The sequence below is a fragment of the Palaemon carinicauda genome, chromosome 24 (assembly GCF_036898095.1).
Source record: "Palaemon carinicauda isolate YSFRI2023 chromosome 24, ASM3689809v2, whole genome shotgun sequence".
NCBI lineage: Eukaryota > Metazoa > Arthropoda > Malacostraca > Decapoda > Palaemonidae > Palaemon > Palaemon carinicauda.
In genome coordinates, this window is record NC_090748.1 from 85,983,669 (window position 1) to 86,007,316 (window position 23,648).

General features: G+C 40.9%; 1 protein-coding gene across 1 annotated transcript in view; it reads left to right on the forward strand.

Annotated features, from left to right (window-relative positions):
* The window catches only part of LOC137618464 (transcription initiation factor TFIID subunit 11-like), a 96,988-nt gene that overhangs the window by 51,180 nt on the left and 22,160 nt on the right, over positions 1-23,648 (forward strand). Inside the window, exons 5-6 of the mRNA XM_068348626.1 lie at positions 2,374-2,461; positions 6,537-6,633. Of these exons, the coding sequence (XP_068204727.1) occupies positions 2,374-2,461; positions 6,537-6,633 (185 nt within the window). The remainder of the gene's footprint in view (positions 1-2,373; positions 2,462-6,536; positions 6,634-23,648) is intronic.

Below are 23,648 nucleotides of genomic sequence, written 5' to 3' on the forward strand. Positions count from 1 at the left end.
AAGCACCGGAGGAAGCAGTAGGGCCTACCGGAACTGCGTCACAATCGCTCGCCATTCATTCCTATTTCTAGCACGCTCTCTTGCCTCTCTCACATCTATCCTCCTATCACCCAGAGCTTCCTTCACTCCATCCATCCACCCAAATCTTGGCCTTCTTCGTGTACTTTTCCCATCTACTCTTGCATTCATCACCTTCTTTAGCAGACAGCCATTTTCCATTCTCTCAACATGGCCAAACCACCTCAACACATACATATCCACTCTAGCCGCTAACTCATTTCTTACACCCGTTCTCACCCTCACCACTTCGTTCCTAACCCTATCTACTCGAGATACACCAGCCATACTCCTTAGACACTTCATCTCAAACACATTCAATTTCTGTCTCTCCGTAACTTTCATTCCCCACAACTCCGATCCATACATCACAGTTGGTACAATCACTTTCTCATACAGAACTCTCTTTACATTCATGCCTAAACTTCTATTTTTTACTACTCCCTTAAGTGGCCCCCAACACTTTGCATCCTTCATTCACTCCCTGATGTACATCTGCTTCCACTCCACCATTTGCTGCAACAACAGACCCCAAGTACTTAAACTGATCCACCTCCTCAAGTAACTCCATTCAACATGGCATTCAACCTCGCACCACCTTCCCTTCTCGTACATCTCATAACCTTACTCTTACCCACATTAACTCTCAACTTCCTTCTCTCACACATCCTTCCAAATTCTGTCACTAATCGGCCAAGCTTCTCTTCCGCGTCTGCAACCAGTACAGTATCATTCGCAAACAACAACTGATTTACCTCCCATTCATGGTCATTCTCGTCTACCAGTTTCAATCCTCGTCCAAGCACTCGAGCATTCACCTCTCTCACCACTCCATCAACATACAAGTTATACAACCACGGTGACATCACACATCCCTGTCTCAGTCCCACTCTCACCGGAAACCAATCGCTCACTTCATTTCCTATCCTAACACATGCTTTACTACCTTTGTAGAAACTTTTCACTGCTTGCAACAACCTTCCACCAACTCCATATAACCTCATCACATTCCACATTGCTTCCCTATCAACTGTATCATATGCTTTCTCCAGATCCATAAACGCAACATACACATCTTTACCTTTTGCCAAATATTTCTCGCATATCTGCCTAACTGTAAAAATCTGATTCATACAACCCCTACCACTTCTAAAACCACCCTGTACTTCTAAGATTGCATTCTCTGTTTTATCCTTAATCCTATTAATCAGTACTCCACCATACACTTTTCCAACTACACTCAACAAACTAATACCCCTTGAATTACAACACTCATGCACATCTCCCTAGACTGTGAAATGCTGGTTACTTGGTTAAAAAGTGTAGTTTAGGTCCCCTTGTAGGCCTATAATCAATGATATGCTATTTCCAATCTTTCTATTATTTCAATATGGCTAAGAGCTAATTATTGCCAAATTGTGTGTGGAGTCCTTTCTAAGAATTGCTACAGCAATTCTAATGTTCTCTAATTATTATTATTATTATTATTATTATTATTATTTCAAGCTAAGCTATAATCCTAGTTGGAAAAGCAGGATGGTATAAGCCCAAGGGCCCCAATCAGGAAAAATAGCCCGGTGAGGAAAGGAAACAAAGAAATAAACAAACTTCTAGAAATAATGAGATATCAAAATAAAATACTTTAAAAACAGCAACAGCCTTTGATTGTATCTTTCATATGTAAACTACTGTATAGAAAATTGAAAAAAGATAGAATAGCATGCCTGAGTGTACCCTCAAGCAAAAGAATTCTAACCCAAGATGGTGGAAGACCAGGGTACAGGGAGTATAGCACCACCCAAGACTAGAGAACAATGGTTTGTTTTTGGAGTGTCCTTCTCCTAGATGAGCTGCTTACCACAACTAAAGAGTCTCGTACCCTTACCAAAAAGAAATTAGCCACCGAATAATCATATAGTAGTAGTTGCCCCTTGAAGGAAGAAGAATTGTTCAATGATCTCAGTGTTGTCAGGTGTATGAGGATAGAGGAGAAGTGTAAAGAATAAGTGAAACTATTCTGTGAATGGTAGGTAAAGGAAAAATGAGCTGTAGCCAGAGAGAGGCATCCAAAGGATCCCATAACTCTATAGTGGTAGCACAGCATCTCAACGGATGGCTGGTGCCCTGGCCAACCTTCTACCTAATAATAAAAGGGTTCAAGATAAGAGTAATATGTCACTCCATCTTTGCTTGTTTCGTTTTATTGTGACATTTGTAGTGTAAATTTTGTATAGCCCATTTCCAAAAATTTTAACAAAATTTACATCTTTCTCAGCATTCAAATCATTTATGTAACCTAAATTTTTTCTCTTCCAGAGTTCTTGTGTCAAATTTTACTGAGGATCAGTTAGACCGCTATGAAATGTACCGAAGGGCAGCATTTCCCAAGGCAGCAATCAAAAGAGTGAGTTTATAGAGATTTCTGTATGTTTTATTTTGAATATCTGACTAGTTAGGAAAATTATAAGTATCAAATATCTCTATATAAAGCTACAAAGGTTAGTTTTGTTTGGTAAATTTTGTAGTATTTTGAAAAAGTAATAAATAGTATTTATTCCTTCGTGGATACAAACGGATGAGTCATTTAATTGGGTTACTTCTGGATTTGTTTTCTACGGCTAGACAATAAAAAAATAAATTGGTAGAGTACGTCATCTTATGTTGCTAGGCAACTGCTGTCCATAATCCTCTCTGCTTATATCAAGCGTTCTCTTGCAATGCTTCTGGCTGGGAAGGTAGTCTGTCATGCCTGCCTTTACTCCTATGCTGGTTGCAGTGCCCACTCTTTGTTGCTTTAGTGCTTGTATCTTTTGTCTTTGATATTCATTGTCACTTGCTGATTCATTATTTGTGTGTTAAGAGTGTGTGCCTTTCGACTAAGTTGAATTTGATGTGTTCCTGCCCAGGCCGTAATGGTTGCCCTTGTGGTACCTTCATGAGCCAGGGGTAAGTGGATCCTCACCTGTTATGTCCGTCGTGTAGAGGGAAGAGATGTTCGTTGGAATCTTCTTGCGAATATTGTAGGGATGGTCATCCTCCCAGTGGGATAGATATCGTTCTCGCTGCAAGATCAAAGCCAAGGGAAATCAATCTCCTCCTTTGCCTTCTGTTAGCAATGCGGAGAAGCAAAAGGTAGGTTTGGGATCGAACATTATCTCCCCACTTACTTCTTACTGAGGTTTTTATCACTAAAGATGATGTCCGCAATTTCATTAATATGTTATTGCCTAGTGTTAGTAATGTGCATTATGAAATTGAGCTTGTTCTTATCGTGGATCTCCTGGCTACGGTGGATACGCTCCTTGAGCCAGATCCGCTTGATGCTTCTATACAAGATAATACCATTATGTCTAGATCCCCTTCAACCCCCATGAATGCGTTGAGCAGGGAGTTATATTTATCAGACTATGCAGATAAAATGTTCACCCTATAGAAGTGACTCCTTTTAGAAAAGTGAAAAGCATCTTTTTATTCCCAAAAGGACCTTAGAGTTAAGCCTACCATTTTCCCCCATATTGAAGCAGCCTTATTGGAAAATTGTGATTACCAATCACCAATTCGTATTAACGAGAAAGGCATGCCTCATACACCTAGTGGTCCTCAGCAGAAAACTCCTAAAATTGCCCCAAATGAGGCAAGAAATTTGTCATCTCTCTACTATGAGGGTGGTTGGACCGCTTTGGCTGTACCCCCCACCAGAGTTGACAATATCTTTATGCTCCAAGCAGGCTTCTCCTTCCAAGCTTAATAAAGCTGAGAAGTTGAGTGTAACTATTTCTGCCATTCCAAGAAATTCTTCTAAGAATACTGTCAGGCTGATTGTTCAGATACATAAATTTGAACGTGCAGACTTATTCAAACATGAGTCTTTTCAAAGCCAACTGCACAGCAGCTTTCTGGTTACCTCCAAAAGTCTTCCACAGCAGTTTACCAAGGCAAAGTGGAAAATCTAATGTGATTTGTGTTGTAGGGGGAATATTGCTCTACTCAAAGCCACTATTCCCCTGATTGCAGACTTCTTAGTGTTTCCAAGGAACAAGAAGGCCCTTTCAGTCACTGCGGTGAAAGGGTACTGCTTAGCCTTGAGCCAAGTATTCAAACTTAAAGGACTGGACGTTTCCAATTTTTGGAACTCTCAGCCTGGAGGAGGAGTTTCAAACAGTCTTGGCCTCCTCAAGAACTAAAACCACCCTCCTGGGATGTGACTAAGGTCCTATGGGTCCTGAAGAACACCTTGGATAGAGATCTTACCTCAAAGATAGTACCTCAAAGACAGTCTTCCTCCTTGCTTTAGTTTCATCCAAGAGAGTGAGTGAACTGCATGGTATGTCTCATCTCACGTCACATTTTAGAGGGTGAAGAGAACTATCTTTGTCTTTTGTTCCTGAATTTGTGGCTAAAGCCAAAAATCTGATTGGTAATGATATCAGATTTGACTCCTTCATGATCTTGTCTCATAAGGGGGCCGGCCGGCTAATGCTATTTTTTAAGGACAGGACTTTGACATTCATACCACTTAATAAGTGACTTAGGACATCTCCAAACTGCATAGGATTTTTGCCTCTGACCTTTGCTTTTGTGACGCCTGGGCGATTTACCTGAAAATTAGTGTTTTTCAAATTCTATCTACTGTACTCCCTTGATAATTAATATTAAGACCTGGGATTACAACCCTATATAGACCTGATGTAGATCTCCAAACAAATGAAGAGTTTTTTTCTAAAAGTAATTTTATTTTTGCGAGATATGAATTTTTTCATTATGGTAAAAAAATAAACCCTAAAAATCAGGGAAAAAAATTAGGGAAAAAAATATGAAAAAAAAAAAAAAAAAAAAAGGCAGCATTCAATTATTTTATGTCTTTCTAAGTTATATACCAAATTTCAATGCTACATCTTTAAAATTAAGAGAGGAGATAAATTTTGAAGGTCAATAAGTATATTGTTGAGATAGGGCCATTCAAAGTTTTGTTTTGTATTTTTACAAAGACAATATTAATAAATCGTGATTATTATGAATTGTATGTACCTTTTTGGATATTAATAAACCAAAACAAAGTTATTTATCATAATTTAATCATAAATGAAGATTCGTTTGTTCAATATCTTGCTTCTTTAGGCAAGATGGTTGTCCTTCATCATCTCTCTCATTCACTAACTCTCCTAATTTCGCCGAATAGAGCAAATTTTCTTCTATTTATGTTAGCGAGGTGTTGAAATTGTTTTTCCTCTTTGACATGATGAAATTCTTACCGAAACTGAGAAAAATAGACGTAAAAACGAGTGGATGTTAGAGGTCAAACTCAAATGTGTACTCTATGAGGTTTGTGCTACGACTGAAGACCGAACAATATAATTACCGTGTAATACATCGTCTTGTGACTCATGGAATTGTGAGCCATTGCTCACAATTTATTTTATATTAAAATGTAATAATTATCAAAATTTACCATTACAGAAGAAATACTGCATTTTCTTGTAGGGGACAATGTTTTTGGTTTATTGAGTTACTTTTACTGATTACCCTGTAACTATGAAAGTACTGTAAAAGGAATTTTGACAAGATATTTCGTATACACAGTCTCCATTGCCATACAAAACTCCGAGAATTTTTCAGGAATTTGAATTTTTCTTCCTAAAACCCCCATATGTTGGGATACTGGCCGGGCCCCTTTAAAGAGGTAGCTAATGACTTGGATGACATGTTACTATGCCCTGTAAGAGCAGTATATGAATATCTGAAAAGGATGCTGTACCTTATGCCTGAAATCTCCAATCTATTTGTGAGCAGTGGTCACTCCAAACAGAAAATTTCCAGAAATGCCATTTCTTTTTGGTTAAGAGAAACCATCATGAGAGCCTATGAATACTCAAGTGTCTCCAAGCGGATCCCCTTGAGCACATGATATACGTGGGCATAAAGGCGAATGAAGATTTTGATCGAACTTGAAGCCCTCACTTAAAAATCTCCTTAATGCAGGTAAGAATGCCTTGTGTTTGTTTGGCTGATATATTGGCAATATATATCAAAATTACAAGCCTCTTGATGTTCATATCACTTCACCCTGGCAAAGCTCTCTAGAATAGAACAGAAGGCCCTGCCTTGTATGAGCCAGCTGCAATGTTTACAAATAGTTCACTTTGATCTCTTGCTATTACTATAGTAATTGTATCTTGAGAGAGAATGGAAGACCTCCTACTTCTTGGAGACTTCCTCCCACCTAAGAAAGTCTCCTTGTAAGTCTTTGACCAGGAGAGTGAGAGAATGCTTGATACAAGTGGACAGTGTCATGAACAGCAGTTGCCCAACAAAGTAACATGATGTTATCTACTGATTTCTTTTTTGATTGTCTGGCAGTAGAAAACAAAACCAGAAGTAACCTCATTAAATGACTCCGGTTTGTTTACTTTGGAAAAATACAAATTTTGTAAAATTTGTAGCATTATTTCTTTTGATAATTCTTACTGTATTTACCACAGGTTATGCAGACAATCACTGGTTGCTCAGTATCACAAAATGTTGTTATTGCGATGTCAGGAATAGCCAAAGTATTTGTTGGAGAAGTTGTAGAGGAAGGTAAGTTTTTTGAAAAATTTAATTATTTATTTTTTGCTAAATTCGTAAACAAGTAATTTGTATAGGCATCAATCTTCAGTGAATATGAATGGAACCACCACTTGTTCAAAAATAATTGTAGTTCATTTGTCATATGTATTTTTTTTATTAAGGACTTTAGATAGAATATTTCAAGTACTGTAGATAATACAAATTTTCTTAGCATACAGTATCTTATTAAGATGCACCATCATTTATGGTATACCCAACATTTGTGGAGTATATTGTGTGAAAAAAATTAAATATACCTTATTGCCGAGCTCTTCAACGTACCCCGTTGTAACTTATTTTGAACTTTCTTGCTTACTAGAATTATTATTATTGTTTGAAGGCAAAAAAAAAAAAACAGCATTTGAAATCTCAGGCATATTGAGTAGTCTATGTCTTACAAAATATTGATTGTTTCGACACTACTACAAACCTTTTGCTAGTTATTAGGGGTTACTTTCGGCAAAGCTAAAACTAGCCATAAGACTCTTAACGAGGTGTAAAGTACTCTACCGCCAGTTAGGGGGAAGGTAGGCAGGGTAGCTGGCCGCCCCTCTCACACATACACACACACACACACACCTGTGTTGTGAGGTCACTTTTTACTTTTAGCTTGGTAAGAGTAGATGTCCATCTCTCTCTTCTCCCCAACTTTTTTTTTTTCCTAGCCTTTTACTTGTTTTTGTGAGTTCTTTTATCTTTACAGTGTCTTTCAGCGAGCATCTTCTGAAGGGCTCAGTCCCTTCTCTCTGGTCTCCCTCCCTTTGACGCCGTACTTCACGTAGGCTGGGGGTCCTCCTCTGTGAGTTCCTTAGAGGGAAACGGTTTGCTTATTTCTCTCCCACATCACTGCTCCCCCTCGGTGCTGTGGGCAGCGGCTGATCCTCTTGCTTGCGGGTTGGGTTTTTTCCTGAATGTTTTCTTCAGCTAATTTGAATTGATATCTCTTTATGCTGCTCTTCGACGCCGCACTCCTTTGCTCTAGAGGGAGCACGCAGTCCTCAGTATGTTCTGTTCTCTTTGGGGACTCCATTACGCTCCACAGGACAGGGTGTCGTCCCGAGGGAGTTTGCTTTTCATTCTGTTTTGTTTTCCTCAACATTAGCGACAACGTTCTTTGCCTATCAGCTAAGGCACCCGACATAAGATGTACAGAGTGATCATTCTTGTAGATTCTGCTCCCCCTGCCCCATCACCGCCCTGTTCCCCAATGCCTGTAACAGCTCCTGATCAGCATGCTGACAACAACCTTTCCCTCACGAGGGATTGGTCCCTTCTGAGAGCATTACAGTTTCTGCAACACTCTGCTTCTGCCCCTTTATTCCTGACAGTATGGTGTAGGAACAAGAGCAGTGGAAGACTGGGTTCCTTTGGGCGTTCCAGTCATGTTATCCCAGGGAGTCACCCCAGAAATGAGCTTCAGCCACATTTCACAGGTAGAGCTCCATGCTGACCTTCAACTTGAACAATGCTGTTAATGGGAAGCAGAGTGCTGCCCAGAGGTTGGTCTCCAGGTGTTGGAATTTTAACCTTTCAAGGAAAAGTATCTCCACCATTCACTGTTTGGCAATCTTACTGCTTGCGGGGAGAAGTTCCAACAGCGGCAAAAGGAGTTGGTCGCTTTTTCTTGTTTGCGGGAGAGACTCCCTTCACCTGTTTTGTCTCCCCTCCGGCGGGAATTGAATTTGTCCATTCCTGCCCAAGGGTAACCTCTTCGGATTGAGCTCGGAGAACAAACTTGGGCTTTGTTCTCAGGCTTCACTCGATGTCAACCTTCAATTTGAGCTAGAGCTCGTTGAGGGGAAGCAGAGTGCTGCCCGGAGGTTCGCCTCCAGGTGTTGGAATTTTCCCTATTTAGGGAAAGTCCTCCAGAAGCCACTGTTCAGCAATCTTCCCATTTGCGGGGAGAATTGCCGACAGCATCAGGGGTTGGTCTTCTTTTCCCAGCCGCAGGAGAGACTTCCTTCACCTGCTCAGTCTTTCCTTCGGGGTATTCCTCCAGCAGGAATTTGATTTGTCTATTCCTGCCCACTGCGCTGATGTTGTTCTTCGGGTAGCCCCATAGTGGGGAACCCAGAGAACAAGCTTCGGCTTCATTCTCAGGCAACACTTGATGCTAACCTTCAATTTGAGCTAGAGCTCTAATATTAAGGGGATGCAGACAGCGCTGCCCGGAGGTTTGCCTCCAGGTGTTGGAACTTTCCTTTCTGAGAGAGTCCCTCCACCAGCCACTAATCGCCAATCTTCCTCCTTATGTGGGAATTGCTGACAAGGGCACCAGATGTTGGTCGTGTTTCGTGTCCATAGAAGAGTCTTCCTTCACCTGTTTGGTCTCCCCTTTGGGGGATTCCTCCAGTGGGAATTAGATTTGTCCATTCCTCGCTCTTCCTCTTCAGGAGCAGACCCCTTGTCCAGCCCTGCTGCAGTTACACCATCAGCTCATAATCGCCCATGATCATCCTTCAGCTCGTGACCGCCAACATTTGCTGTTCACCAGCCTGTGATCATCACTCTTCTTTCCATTCACCAGCTCGTGATCGTCACTCGCCGTCCGCCAGCTTATTGTTCACCAGCCCGTGATTTTCGCTATCCGTGCTGTTCACCGGCTTGCTGTTCACCAGCCCCGCTCACCGTTCACCATTCGCTGCTTGCAGATCACCGTTCGCCAGCTTGCCGTCTGTCAGAGAGCTATCACCAGCTTGCCTGCTAACCATTCGTCGATCGCCGTTCTCCAATCCGTCGTTTGCCAGTTGCCAACTCCCCGGTCACCAATTGTAGATCTCCCAGCTCGCCAATCACTAGCCCACTGATCGCCAGCCCACCGGTTGCCGTTCGCCAGGTATCCTTTTGCCGATTGCTAGCTTGCCATTCGACAGTTTGCCGATTCGCCAGCTTGCTGTTCACCAATCACCAACCCACCAATCGCCGTTTGCCTACTCACTGTTCGCTACCTCACTGTTTGCCAATTGCCAGCTAGCCATTCGTTGATCACCAGTTCTTCGTTCGCCAAACGCTAACTGTCGCTAGCTCGCTGTTCGCCAGCTAGCCGTTGGCCAGCTTACCTTTCTCTAGAATAGATTACCAGATCTTCTGTTGACAGCTCACTGATTGCGCTGTTCGATGTTCGCCATCTCATCGTTCGCCAGCTCGTCGTTTGCCAGCTTGTCGTTCTCTGACTCGCCGTTTGCCAGCTTGTCGTTCTCTTGCTCGCCGTTTACCAGCTTGCCAGCTCTCCGTTTGCCAGCACGCCGTTCACTTGCTCGCTGTTCGCCGGCTCATGATCATCACTCAGCTGCTGAGGATAGTCACTAGTCAGCTCTCCTCTATGTCGCTGTTAGTACCAGCAACCACTTCCACCACCTGAAGGATTTTCCTCTGGATACTTTTTCTTCCAGGGTAAAGTCGCTTCCGTGACGATCTGTTATGACTGAGACCCTCACTTCATTGAAGCTTTTGCTTCTCGTGACTCTCTTACTATCGGAGTACCCTCATCTAGACGATATAGATCGTATTCCCCATTCTCTTTGGTTTATGCTGCTTTGGTAGCCCTCCCACGTGCAGTTGAAGGAGTTTAGCAGGAATGTCCCTCTTGGAACCTAACCCAGCACTCTCTATTGACAGCTGGGGTAATGCACAAGGGTTAACCTTGGCGCTTAATATCCCCCTCACCTCTTGGGTTTGTTATTTGTAACAAGCAGGGTTTCTTCAGTTCCTGAGGTTTTCATCTCCTTCTCCAAACTTCAAAGAACCAGCATACATGTGGCTAGTCTTCTTCATTGACTCTCCAGTCATCGACACGTTTGCGCAAAATCGTCCCTCATGAACGTACAATCTTCTCCTACACTGCGCTCCTACTGCGGAGTGACTTACACGCCATGTGCCTTAAGGATGAGGTTGCTACTTCTGTCACTGCTCCTCCCTTGTTTCACGTTATGGTATATGATTACTTTACGAGCCAATTCTGCATGGATAGGACATGCGCTAGTTGCACATGCGCTGACTGTGGATTGTATCTCTGACTTGGTTCCTTGAATCCGTGTCGGGAGACATAACCCCCTTGGGGTTCCTCCCTCTTTCATTCCCTCGGTTCTAGGGGATTAAACACAGGGCTGTCTGACGTGACAGATGTAGCAACGTACTTGCTAAGATATTCTGTAAGCATCAAGGGATCCAGTTAACCTGTAGATGGGTGACCTCCTGAGAACACCAGAGGTTGTCGGCGTTTTGCGTGCTACCGGTCTCTGTCGGCCTATGCTCCCTCAGAACTTTGTAACAGCATCTTCAGCCTCCATCTGAGGAATAATTTCCCAGAGAGACATATACATCCAACCCTTCACTGGACTTGGTCTTGTTTGTCAGCCCACGGACAACGACTCTTCCTCCTTTTGAGGGTTGAGAGCTGTTATCTCTCTGTAGCGGGATGTATACAAACACAACCCCCCCACACCCTTAATCACTCTTACTTTCAAAATATCCCACAACACAAACTTTCCTCTTACTTTACTTTAAACTAGACTCTTGGACAGAAGGAAAATGAAAACAAAACATAGCCTTAAAACTATATTCTCAAAACTTACACTTAAAACTAGAATCAACTGCATCCAAAACTTAACACTAAATATACAATAAACACCATTCAAATAAACCAAAAAAACCTATCAAAACTTAACATTAACCTCACACCACCAACACCTAAATATGTACGTATATATATTTTATGGAACAGTCGTCCACACACTGCCAACTGTCTTTTGCAGCCCACTACCACAGCCTTGTGGTCAACAATCCACTCGGTGGCCATTTGCCATAACTGTCTCAGTGATTGGGGTGGTCGTTCTAATCATAATCATCATCATAAACATCATTATTATCAGCAATCTCAATTCACAGGCCTAGGTCATCAACAGTTCAGCAATCCAATAAAAGTCCAAAAAAAAATCGTATACAGGCCAGGTCATCAACAGTTCAGCAATCCAATAAAACAGTCCAAAAAAATCGTATACAGGCCAGGTCATCAACAATAATCCAATTTCAAAATTCGGTCTCTCCAAAGGAGGAATCGCGGCTCAGAATATAAAAAAAAGCTTCACAGCCGGCTTTCGAAGAGCAAAAAAAATACACAGCCGACTCCTACTATCGTTCGATATCCAATGCTTTCGCCCAAAACATTCATCACCACCCTATCCTAGCTAAAAAGGTAAACAAACAACCTCAATTATACCAACAATCTTTCCAACTTCAAACAATCATTCGCTAATTACCCTTTCCTCAGCGCGCACCGCGGACACACAAAACACGCACACACAAACGCACACACACATACTCTCTTGTGCACGCGCGATCTAACAAAACGAAAGCAAATGAAATTCTCTCTCTCTCTCTCTGACGAAACTAAAGCAAATAAACACTTTCTTTCTTTCTTGCGGTTTGACAAACTTAAGTAAATAAACACTCGCTCACACACACACACACACACTCTCTCTCTCTCTAATGACAAAGCTAAAGCAAATAAAATGTCTCTATTTAACAATACTAAAACAACTCTCTCTCTCTCTCTCTCTCTCTCTCTCTCTCTCTCTCTCTCTCTCTCTCTCTCTCTCTCTCTCTCTCTCTCGATTTGGCAAACAAAAATAAATTAAAATAAAATTAATCCTCCACATTCCTCCCCCCTTACTTTGCCAAATCCTCACACAACACTTACCTATTTTCTCATTACCCAGTCGCAATCAGGAACAGGGCCTCGGCTTCGGTAACTGGGCCTTCATATACCTGCACTCTCTCATTCACTTCTTCCATGTCGTTTTCATTCAACGTACTATTACTATTCCCGTCTATGCTCTGCTCGTCTAAGATATCATTCACTATTTCATCTACCTCAGTTTCATCTGGCCCGAAAATCCCACTAATTTCTGTCAACAATTCATCCATTACATCTAAACCATTTTCTACTTTAACAAAAGAATCATTCATACTGCTTATCATTCTCCTATCTTTCATTCTCGTGTCCGTCATACGTTCTCTTGCCTCATCTAACGAAAAACCACACACACTATAAGTATCATTCATACTCATCCAAGTTTCATCTGTATTAATACATTTATCTTCCATACTCACCTGTACATTTACACCCTTGTCTTGCTTATTCTGATTCCCGCCTACAACTACAAAATTTTCCCGTCTTTTATCCCCAGTAAAATTCTCAGACTTCTTTTTCTTTCCATACTCTACTAACACCAATTGCTTATCTTCTAAACCTAATGCCTCACACATACTCGGTTCATACTTGTTCGTTTTTAGCCATTTAGTCATACCATTCTCCTGAATATATCTTGGTACCTCCTTCCATTTCCGCAACTGATTGTGGTGTGCCCTAACCTTTTCCACACTACCATCCACACTTACTTTACCTAAAACATAACTCAACCCACTAGAACCAACATCTAACACCTCATATGGACCTTCAAACTTATCACGTACCTTATTGACATTCATTCTTCCCTTTTCAATTACTTCTTTTAACACTTTCTCTCCCACTTTGTAGCTTTCAAATCTCTCATTTGCTTTCTTCCAAACATCTCTATCATTCTCGGACACACTCAATCTCGATCTTACTATCTTTTCAAAATTCAACACAAACTTACACGGAGACATACCAGTACTCTTGTGCACCGTCGCATTATACGCCCACAACGCACGCCCAACATATAAATCCCAATCATTATCACATGTACTCATCATCCGCAAAATTTCTGTTAAGGTTCTTACAGTCCTTTCAGCCAACCCATTCGCACTTGGCATATACGGAGTCGAATACACGTGTTCAATGCCCCATTCTCTTAACATCTGCTCAAACTCCCATCCAACAAACTCCGGACCATTGTCACTTAACATTTTCGCAGGCTTACACACACTCATCGGCAACATCACTTGACTTACCATTCTCGCTACAGTCTCACTTCTTTTATTCTTGATGGGTACGGCATACGCAAACTTGCTCATATGATCGACCATGACAATCATTCCCACATGTCTCCTCGCAGTCACAGGCAACGAAACACAATCAATCACAAACATCTCAAATGGCTCTTTCATACGTAACCTCAAAATAGGCGGACTTGCATGCATGCTCTGATACTTTCCCTTCTGACAATCCTCACAAGTAGTCGCTACATCCCTACAAATTTGGCTCAACCCAGGCGTAAACAACCTCTCTCGCATGCATTCCCACAATTTATTCTTCCCCATATGCCCATACCTGTCATGCACTACCATACACATACTTACAGCTGCATGCATTGGAAATACAGGAACATATATATCTTCATCCATTCCCCTATGCAAAAAATACACAATATTCTTACAAACAATAAATCTTTTAACAACTTTCTTATACGCTTCCAAATCACACGGCCATTCTTCCACCCTAATACCATTTAAAATACATTCACGTAACCGATTTATTTCGAAACATTCACCTTGCATTTCTTCCACCTCCTCTTTGCTCAACAAATCATCTTCACTTTTTGCAATATCAATCATGCCAACAAAATTCGCCATGAATACACTATTATCCTCAATTACTATTAACTTGCAGCCATTCTTTGAAAGCAAACCTTTACCAACATCAACTGACACATGGTGCAACCTCAAAAAATCTATCCCTATCAAAAAACAACTAGGCATTTCATTCTCTCCCATTACAATAAAATTATGTTCCACTTTCATACTCCCTAGTTTCACCTTCAACCTCACTTCTTCCCAAACAAGTAAACTTCCCTGACCTATTCCATGAATTCTCACACTCGTACACTGTCTTTTCACTTCCCAATTGTACCTCTCAATTTCCCTGATAACCGACTCATTTACTAATGACACTTGAGCACCCGTATCAATTAAACTACAATATTCATTCTCATTTATATTCACATACGTCATCATCCTTCCTTTTACACCATGCATACATACATTTACTCTCCTTTCAATTCTGTCACTCACTTCACCAATATGTTCATCATCATGTTCACTGTCCTCTATACCCCCATATCTTAGATTAAGGTCACTTGCACCATTATCCTTCTCACTCAACAATTTGCAACATTCCTCCTTACATTGAATCCTCAAAATATATTCCCTATCATTCTCCTTACATGCCCTATATTCCATCGGTCGATTCCATCCAAAATACAAATACACAGTTACACCATACAACCTACTTACCACCATTAATATCTTTGATAATACTTCCCCTTCTAGTACACTACTCTCCTCCTCATATACCATTTCTTTTGACACTTCATTCATCACCCTTCTTTTAAGCTCGCTTACGCTACCTGGTATTTCCGTATCTAACCCCTCTTGTATTAACTTACTTAAACCCATTAGGATACACTTATATACCATATCTTCCCCTTCACAACTCTGCTCCACAACTAAACCTTCAGGCAACCTTTCAGAATTCAGATTACTCTCTTTATCTTCCATCCTCCCATGCATCCTCGACATCGCATCTGCTATCACATTCTTATTTCCCGGTACATATTCTAACCTAAAATCAAATTCATTCAAATCCTCTATGGTCCTAGCAACCCTTGCATTTACACACTCTTTCCTTATCATATACACTAGGGGCTGATGGTCAGTACGCACAATGAATTTTACACCATAAAAAAATACTTTCAATGCTTTCACACAAAATCGTATTGCAGCCAATTCCCTGTCAATCGTCGAATACTTCCGCTCAGCTTTATTAAACGCTTTACTAACATACGCTATTACTCTCAATTTCTCTTCTCCATTTACTCTCTGCGTTTGAACCAAACAACCACCCATACTCACCCCACTCGCATCCGTATACAACTCTAGCATACTCGCATTTTCACTGTAGTCTGGAAATGCCAAAGTGACGTCTTTCGCGGCCTCTTCCTTCAACCTTTCAAACGCTTCTATCATCCGATTATCCCATTTCAATTTTGTACTATTCCTTTTACCCGTCCATTCATTCAAAGGCTTCCCTATACCTGAACAATCTCTAACAAACTTGCGACCAAACTCAACCAAACCAAGAAAACCTCGCAACTCACGCACAGTCCGGGGACGTGGAAATTCTCGCACCTTATTCACAAACTTGTCACTCTTCCTTATACCAGATTCACCCACTACATGCCCAAGAAATTCCACCTCCCTGGACAACCATGTACACTTCTCAAGCTTAATTTTCACACCAACTTCAATTAACCGCATCAACACTGCCTCAAGCAACCGCATATGTTCCTCAACAGTCTCGCTCGCAATCAGAATATCATCTATAAAAACAGTCACCTTCTGTCGATCGAAACTAGCCAATACAACATTCATCGCTCTTTGGAAGGCAGCAGGCGCATTAGCAAGACCAAAACTCAACCTTTTAAATTGGTAGTGACAATTTGTACTTGAAAATGCGGTAATGGGCCTGCTCCCCTCTGCCAGAGGCATCTGATAATAGCCCCGCACCAAATCTAATTTAGTAAAAACTTTCATTCCATGCATCTTATAAACACAATCAGACACCACATTCATTGGAAAACGTTCTTTAACAGTCACCTCATTCACCTTCCTATAATCAATACACATACGTAAACTTCCATCAGGCTTTCGTACAGGGACAATAGGGCTATTCCAGGCACTCTCACTCCTTTCTATTACACCCATACGCTCTAATTCCTGACACTGCTCCTCTATCTCCTTGGCAATAGGCGGAGAAAAATGCCTGGGACGCTGATATATGGGGGTATCATCACTGAGAACTATTTTAAATTCTGGCAGGTCTGACCCCCCACAATCATCGTCACCGAGACTCATAACTCTCCGCTTATCCCATAACATCTTAAGCAATCGTTCCCTTTCGACCTCACTTATACTCTCATCTAACTTAATTCTTCCTTTCAACGTATCGTAATCCCAATCGTCATTGTTCTTTACCTTACCAGCCATTACCTGTCTCGCCTTAACATATCTTCCATCCTCTACATTGATCAGTGTATACATACATCCCATGCAATCGCCCTCACGTATTCCACGTACTCTCTTCCTCCTAACACTCGGCAACAACCTTACATACACCTGGGGTTCCTGCATATTCATAACACCATCATATACATACGCACTCGTTTTCACCAAATTACCTGCTTCCATACCTTCCACTACGTATTCATCCTTGTCACTATTTGAAATTCCCAGACTGCTCGGCCATGCAACTTTCACACTAATAACCTCACCTTTCTTACCCGATAACTTTACACTTTCCTTTGCTACCAATGGCACTCCCTTCCACACCTTCGTACTCACTCTGCCGTCTTCCTTTAAATAAAATTCCCCACAAATATTACCTTTAACCTTTATTTCTATCATATTCACACTTGGATGTACAATCATACCACATTTTTTCAGAAATTTATACCCAAGCAGTACGTCATATTTCTCATTCGCTCCCTCGACCACGTAAAAATCATTATCCTCCATCATCAGCCCCCCAATCATAACATTTTCCCGCAACTTTCCTTGCACAGGCATACGCAAATTACCAATACCTTTTACTTCACCCTTACATCCCTTAAATTCACAAACCTCTTTTACCTTATCATATGCATTCCTAAACATTAAATTGACACCACAACCAGTATCAATCAAACCAACCAACTCTACACCATTAAAAATAATTTTCACACTCATGCAATCATGTGCTCTTTCTCCCATCACATCTTCATGCAATAAACCCTCACGAACATGCATCACATTCACTCCCCACACACACGAGGACTCACCCAGCTGAACCCTCTGATGAATTAGTTTCCCGAACATCCTGGCTGACTTGATCCCTTCTTTCTACAAACCCTAGCTACATGCCCATCTGCACCACATTCAGTACACTTACCCCGCGGCTCCTTGCACATTCTAGCATAATGACCATCCTTACCACAATTACCACAAATTACATTCATACGATTATTACGGCATCCACTCGCTATGTGTCCAGTCATACCACACCGATAACACTTAACCACTTTCTCTTTCTTACAGTCGCTAATACGATGCCCTGTCTCTCCACACCCGAAACATGCTCCTAATGCCCATCTACACTCGTTCTTTTTATGTCCTACCTTCCCACACCTATAACACCTCTCTTCACGGATACCGCTACCTAACCTAACTTGCTGCGTACTAGCACTTCTATCTCTCCAAACTTGATTTCCCTGTCTAAACCCGTCATTTCTCGGCATGGGTATTCCTACATTACTCACCCTAACACTTCTATCTACTACACTATCAGCTACCCTCATTGGCCCTCTCATAACAGCATCTCTAAAACTACCAAATTCTGGCACACATTCCTCCATTCCAGTTCTTACACTCACAGATTTACTTTCTTTCATACACCTATCCAACTCGTAATCCTCAACTATCTCTAAAATATCATCCCAAGTCAATCTCTCTCTAGTCCACCTCATTTTCTCCTTCCGTTTCAAATTAATAAACTCACACACGCTCTCTGGTACTGTACCCAAAAACTTCTTCATTAGTTCCTTATTTTCATTTATTCCTTCGTCCCCATACTTCTTTCTAGCCAATGTTTCTAACCGACATACATACATCGAGATTGCTTCACCCACCTTCATTCGTGCTTCATCAAAATCATTTTTTCGCTTATACCTAACACTACCTTTCATACGTTTTACCTGTTCAATTATCCTATTCTTTACACTTTCATACTCAACCTCTCCTACACTCATTATCACCCCATACATCGTCAACAAATATCCTGACAAAAATTCTCCCAACTCCCTAGCCCAAACTCTCTTACTATCCCCATACTTAGCCTGACAAAACTTTTCATATTCCCTAAAGAAGTCATATACATCCCTACTGCTATGTTCATTAAACCTTTCACACCTAGGTACCTCTCTCATAAACACTGTCTTACAAACTTCCTCTACTTCATTCTCACTACTATCTTCACTGTCTACTCCCTTCTTGTTGCCTTCTTCTTCATTTGAATACAATGAATCTAATTCTACACTCAAAGTCCTATCTTTAACTATTCCCTTCTTACCCTTTTTCTTACTTACCACCTTCACCCATTCATGATCATCCTCACTCACACCCTGACCTTTCTTCTTTTCTTTCTTCACATTATCTTTACCTTTCTTCTCCTTCTTCCTATCACCCTTCGTTCCAATCTTACTATGTCTAGGCCCTTTACTTTCAATATCACTATCACTACCTTCCCCATTATCACTTACCCTGTCCTCTTCCACAATCAACCCGTTAGGCCTACCAGAAGCAGAAGCCACTCCTCCGACTGCACCTTCACCTATAACAGTTTTCATCATCCCCATTACTTGCCCTATCATAGCTTCCATTCGTTTCTCATTTTCTCGCATCCTCATCTCAACACCCTCTTCCACTCTCTCTACAGTTCCCTGAAGTTCCCTAAGTTTCCTTTGCATCTCCTCATTCTCACTACTTAACCTCGCATTCTCCAACAACAACCTCTCCTCTCGCTCATTAGACAACCGCAATTCCTCCTTTAAAATATACAACTGTTCTTCCAGTTCTTCCATTTCGATACCATTAATATTTCAAGTAATTCCAAAACCTATTTACCCTTGTCCAACAGTCCAGTTTCAATCCCACCTTCGACAGTCGTCCCTGTTCGGGCGCCAAAAATTATGTAGCGGGATGTATACAAACACAACCCCCCCACACCCTTAATCACTCTTACTTTCAAAATATCCCACAACACAAACTTTCCCCTTACTTTACTTTAAACTAGACTCTTGGACAGAAGGAAAATGAAAACAAAACATAGCCTTAAAACTATATTCTCAAAACTTACACTTAAAACTAGAATCAACTGCATCCAAAACTTAACACTAAATATACAATAAACACCATTCAAATAAACCAAAAAAACCTATCAAAACTTAACATTAACCTCACACCACCAACACCTAAATATGTACGTATATATATTTTATGGAACAGTCGTCCACACACTGCCAACTGTCTTTTGCAGCCCACTACCACAGCCTTGTGGTCAACAATCCACTCGGTGGCCATTTGCCATAACTGTCTCAGTGATTGGGGTGGTCGTTCTAATCATAATCATCATCATAAACATCATTATTATCAGCAATCTCAATTCACAGGCCTAGGTCATCAACAGTTCAGCAATCCAATAAAAGTCCAAAAAAAAATCGTATACAGGCCAGGTCATCAACAGTTCAGCAATCCAATAAAACAGTCCAAAAAAATCGTATACAGGCCAGGTCATCAACAATAATCCAATTTCAAAATTCGGTCTCTCCAAAGGAGGAATCGCGGCTCAGAATATAAAAAAAAGCTTCACAGCCGGCTTTCGAAGAGCAAAAAAAATACACAGCCGACTCCTACTATCGTTCGATATCCAATGCTTTCGCCCAAAACATTCATCACCACCCTATCCTAGCTAAAAAGGTAAACAAACAACCTCAATTATACCAACAATCTTTCCAACTTCAAACAATCATTCGCTAATTACCCTTTCCTCAGCGCGCACCGCGGACACACAAAACACGCACACACAAACGCACACACACATACTCTCTTGCGCACGCGCGATCTAACAAAACGAAAGCAAATGAAATTCTCTCTCTCTCTCTCTGACGAAACTAAAGCAAATAAACACTTTCTTTCTTTCTTGCGGTTTGACAAACTTAAGTAAATAAACACTCGCTCACACACACACACACACACTCTCTCTCTCTCTAATGACAAAGCTAAAGCAAATAAAATGTCTCTATTTAACAATACTAAAACAACTCTCTCTCTCTCTCTCTCTCTCTCTCTCTCTCTCTCTCTCTCTCTCTCTCTCTCTCTCTCTCTCTCTCTCTCTCTCTCTCTCTCGATTTGGCAAACAAAAATAAATTAAAATAAAATTAATCCTCCACATTCCTCCCCCCTTACTTTGCCAAATCCTCACACAACACTTACCTATTTTCTCATTACCCAGTCGCAATCAGGAACAGGGCCTCGGCTTCGGTAACTGGGCCTTCATATACCTGCACTCTCTCATTCACTTCTTCCATGTCGTTTTCATTCAACGTACTATTACTATTCCCGTCTATGCTCTGCTCGTCTAAGATATCATTCACTATTTCATCTACCTCAGTTTCATCTGGCCCGAAAATCCCACTAATTTCTGTCAACAATTCATCCATTACATCTAAACCATTTTCTACTTTAACAAAAGAATCATTCATACTGCTTATCATTCTCCTATCTTTCATTCTCGTGTCCGTCATACGTTCTCTTGCCTCATCTAACGAAAAACCACACACACTATAAGTATCATTCATACTCATCCAAGTTTCATCTGTATTAATACATTTATCTTCCATACTCACCTGTACATTTACACCCTTGTCTTGCTTATTCTGATTCCCGCCTACAACTACAAAATTTTCCCGTCTTTTATCCCCAGTAAAATTCTCAGACTTCTTTTTCTTTCCATACTCTACTAACACCAATTGCTTATCTTCTAAACCTAATGCCTCACACATACTCGGTTCATACTTGTTCGTTTTTAGCCATTTAGTCATACCATTCTCCTGAATATATCTTGGTACCTCCTTCCATTTCCGCAACTGATTGTGGTGTGCCCTAACCTTTTCCACACTACCATCCACACTTACTTTACCTAAAACATAACTCAACCCACTAGAACCAACATCTAACACCTCATATGGACCTTCAAACTTATCACGTACCTTATTGACATTCATTCTTCCCTTTTCAATTACTTCTTTTAACACTTTCTCTCCCACTTTGTAGCTTTCAAATCTCTCATTTGCTTTCTTCCAAACATCTCTATCATTCTCGGACACACTCAATCTCGATCTTACTATCTTTTCAAAATTCAACACAAACTTACACGGAGACATACCAGTACTCTTGTGCACCGTCGCATTATACGCCCACAACGCACGCCCAACATATAAATCCCAATCATTATCACATGTACTCATCATCCGCAAAATTTCTGTTAAGGTTCTTACAGTCCTTTCAGCCAACCCATTCGCACTTGGCATATACGGAGTCGAATACACGTGTTCAATGCCCCATTCTCTTAACATCTGCTCAAACTCCCATCCAACAAACTCCGGACCATTGTCACTTAACATTTTCGCAGGCTTACACACACTCATCGGCAACATCACTTGACTTACCATTCTCGCTACAGTCTCACTTCTTTTATTCTTGATGGGTACGGCATACGCAAACTTGCTCATATGATCGACCATGACAATCATTCCCACATGTCTCCTCGCAGTCACAGGCAACGAAACACAATCAATCACAAACATCTCAAATGGCTCTTTCATACGTAACCTCAAAATAGGCGGACTTGCATGCATGCTCTGATACTTTCCCTTCTGACAATCCTCACAAGTAGTCGCTACATCCCTACAAATTTGGCTCAACCCAGGCGTAAACAACCTCTCTCGCATGCATTCCCACAATTTATTCTTCCCCATATGCCCATACCTGTCATGCACTACCATACACATACTTACAGCTGCATGCATTGGAAATACAGGAACATATATATCTTCATCCATTCCCCTATGCAAAAAATACACAATATTCTTACAAACAATAAATCTTTTAACAACTTTCTTATACGCTTCCAAATCACACGGCCATTCTTCCACCCTAATACCATTTAAAATACATTCACGTAACCGATTTATTTCGAAACATTCACCTTGCATTTCTTCCACCTCCTCTTTGCTCAACAAATCATCTTCACTTTTTGCAATATCAATCATGCCAACAAAATTCGCCATGAATACACTATTATCCTCAATTACTATTAACTTGCAGCCATTCTTTGAAAGCAAACCTTTACCAACATCAACTGACACATGGTGCAACCTCAAAAAATCTATCCCTATCAAAAAACAACTAGGCATTTCATTCTCTCCCATTACAATAAAATTATGTTCCACTTTCATACTCCCTAGTTTCACCTTCAACCTCACTTCTTCCCAAACAAGTAAACTTCCCTGACCTATTCCATGAATTCTCACACTCGTACACTGTCTTTTCACTTCCCAATTGTACCTCTCAATTTCCCTGATAACCGACTCATTTACTAATGACACTTGAGCACCCGTATCAATTAAACTACAATATTCATTCTCATTTATATTCACATACGTCATCATCCTTCCTTTTACACCATGCATACATACATTTACTCTCCTTTCAATTCTGTCACTCACTTCACCAATATGTTCATCATCATGTTCACTGTCCTCTATACCCCCATATCTTAGATTAAGGTCACTTGCACCATTATCCTTCTCACTCAACAATTTGCAACATTCCTCCTTACATAGAATCTCAAAATATAATTCCCTATCATTCTCCTTACATGCCCTATATTCCATCGGTCGATTCCATCCAAAATACAAATACACAGTTACACCATACAACCTACTTACCACCATTAATATCTTTGATAATACTTCCCCTTCTAGTACACTACTCTCCTCCTCATATACCATTTCTTTTGACACTTCATTCATCACCCTTCTTTTAAGCTCGCTTACGCTACTGGTATTTCCGTATCTAACCCCTCTTGTATTAACTTACTTAAACCCATTAGGATACACTTATATACCATATCTTCCCCTTCACAACTCTGCTCCACAACTAAACCTTCAGGCAACCTTTCAGAATTCAGATTACTCTCTTTATCTTCCATCCTCCCATGCATCCTCGACATCGCATCTGCTATCACATTCTTATTTCCCGGTACATATTCTAACCTAAAATCAAATTCATTCAAATCCTCTATGGTCCTAGCAACCCTTGCATTTACACAACTCTTTCCTTATCATATACACTAGGGGCTGATGGTCAGTACGCACAATGAATTTTACACCATAAAAAAATACTTTCAATGC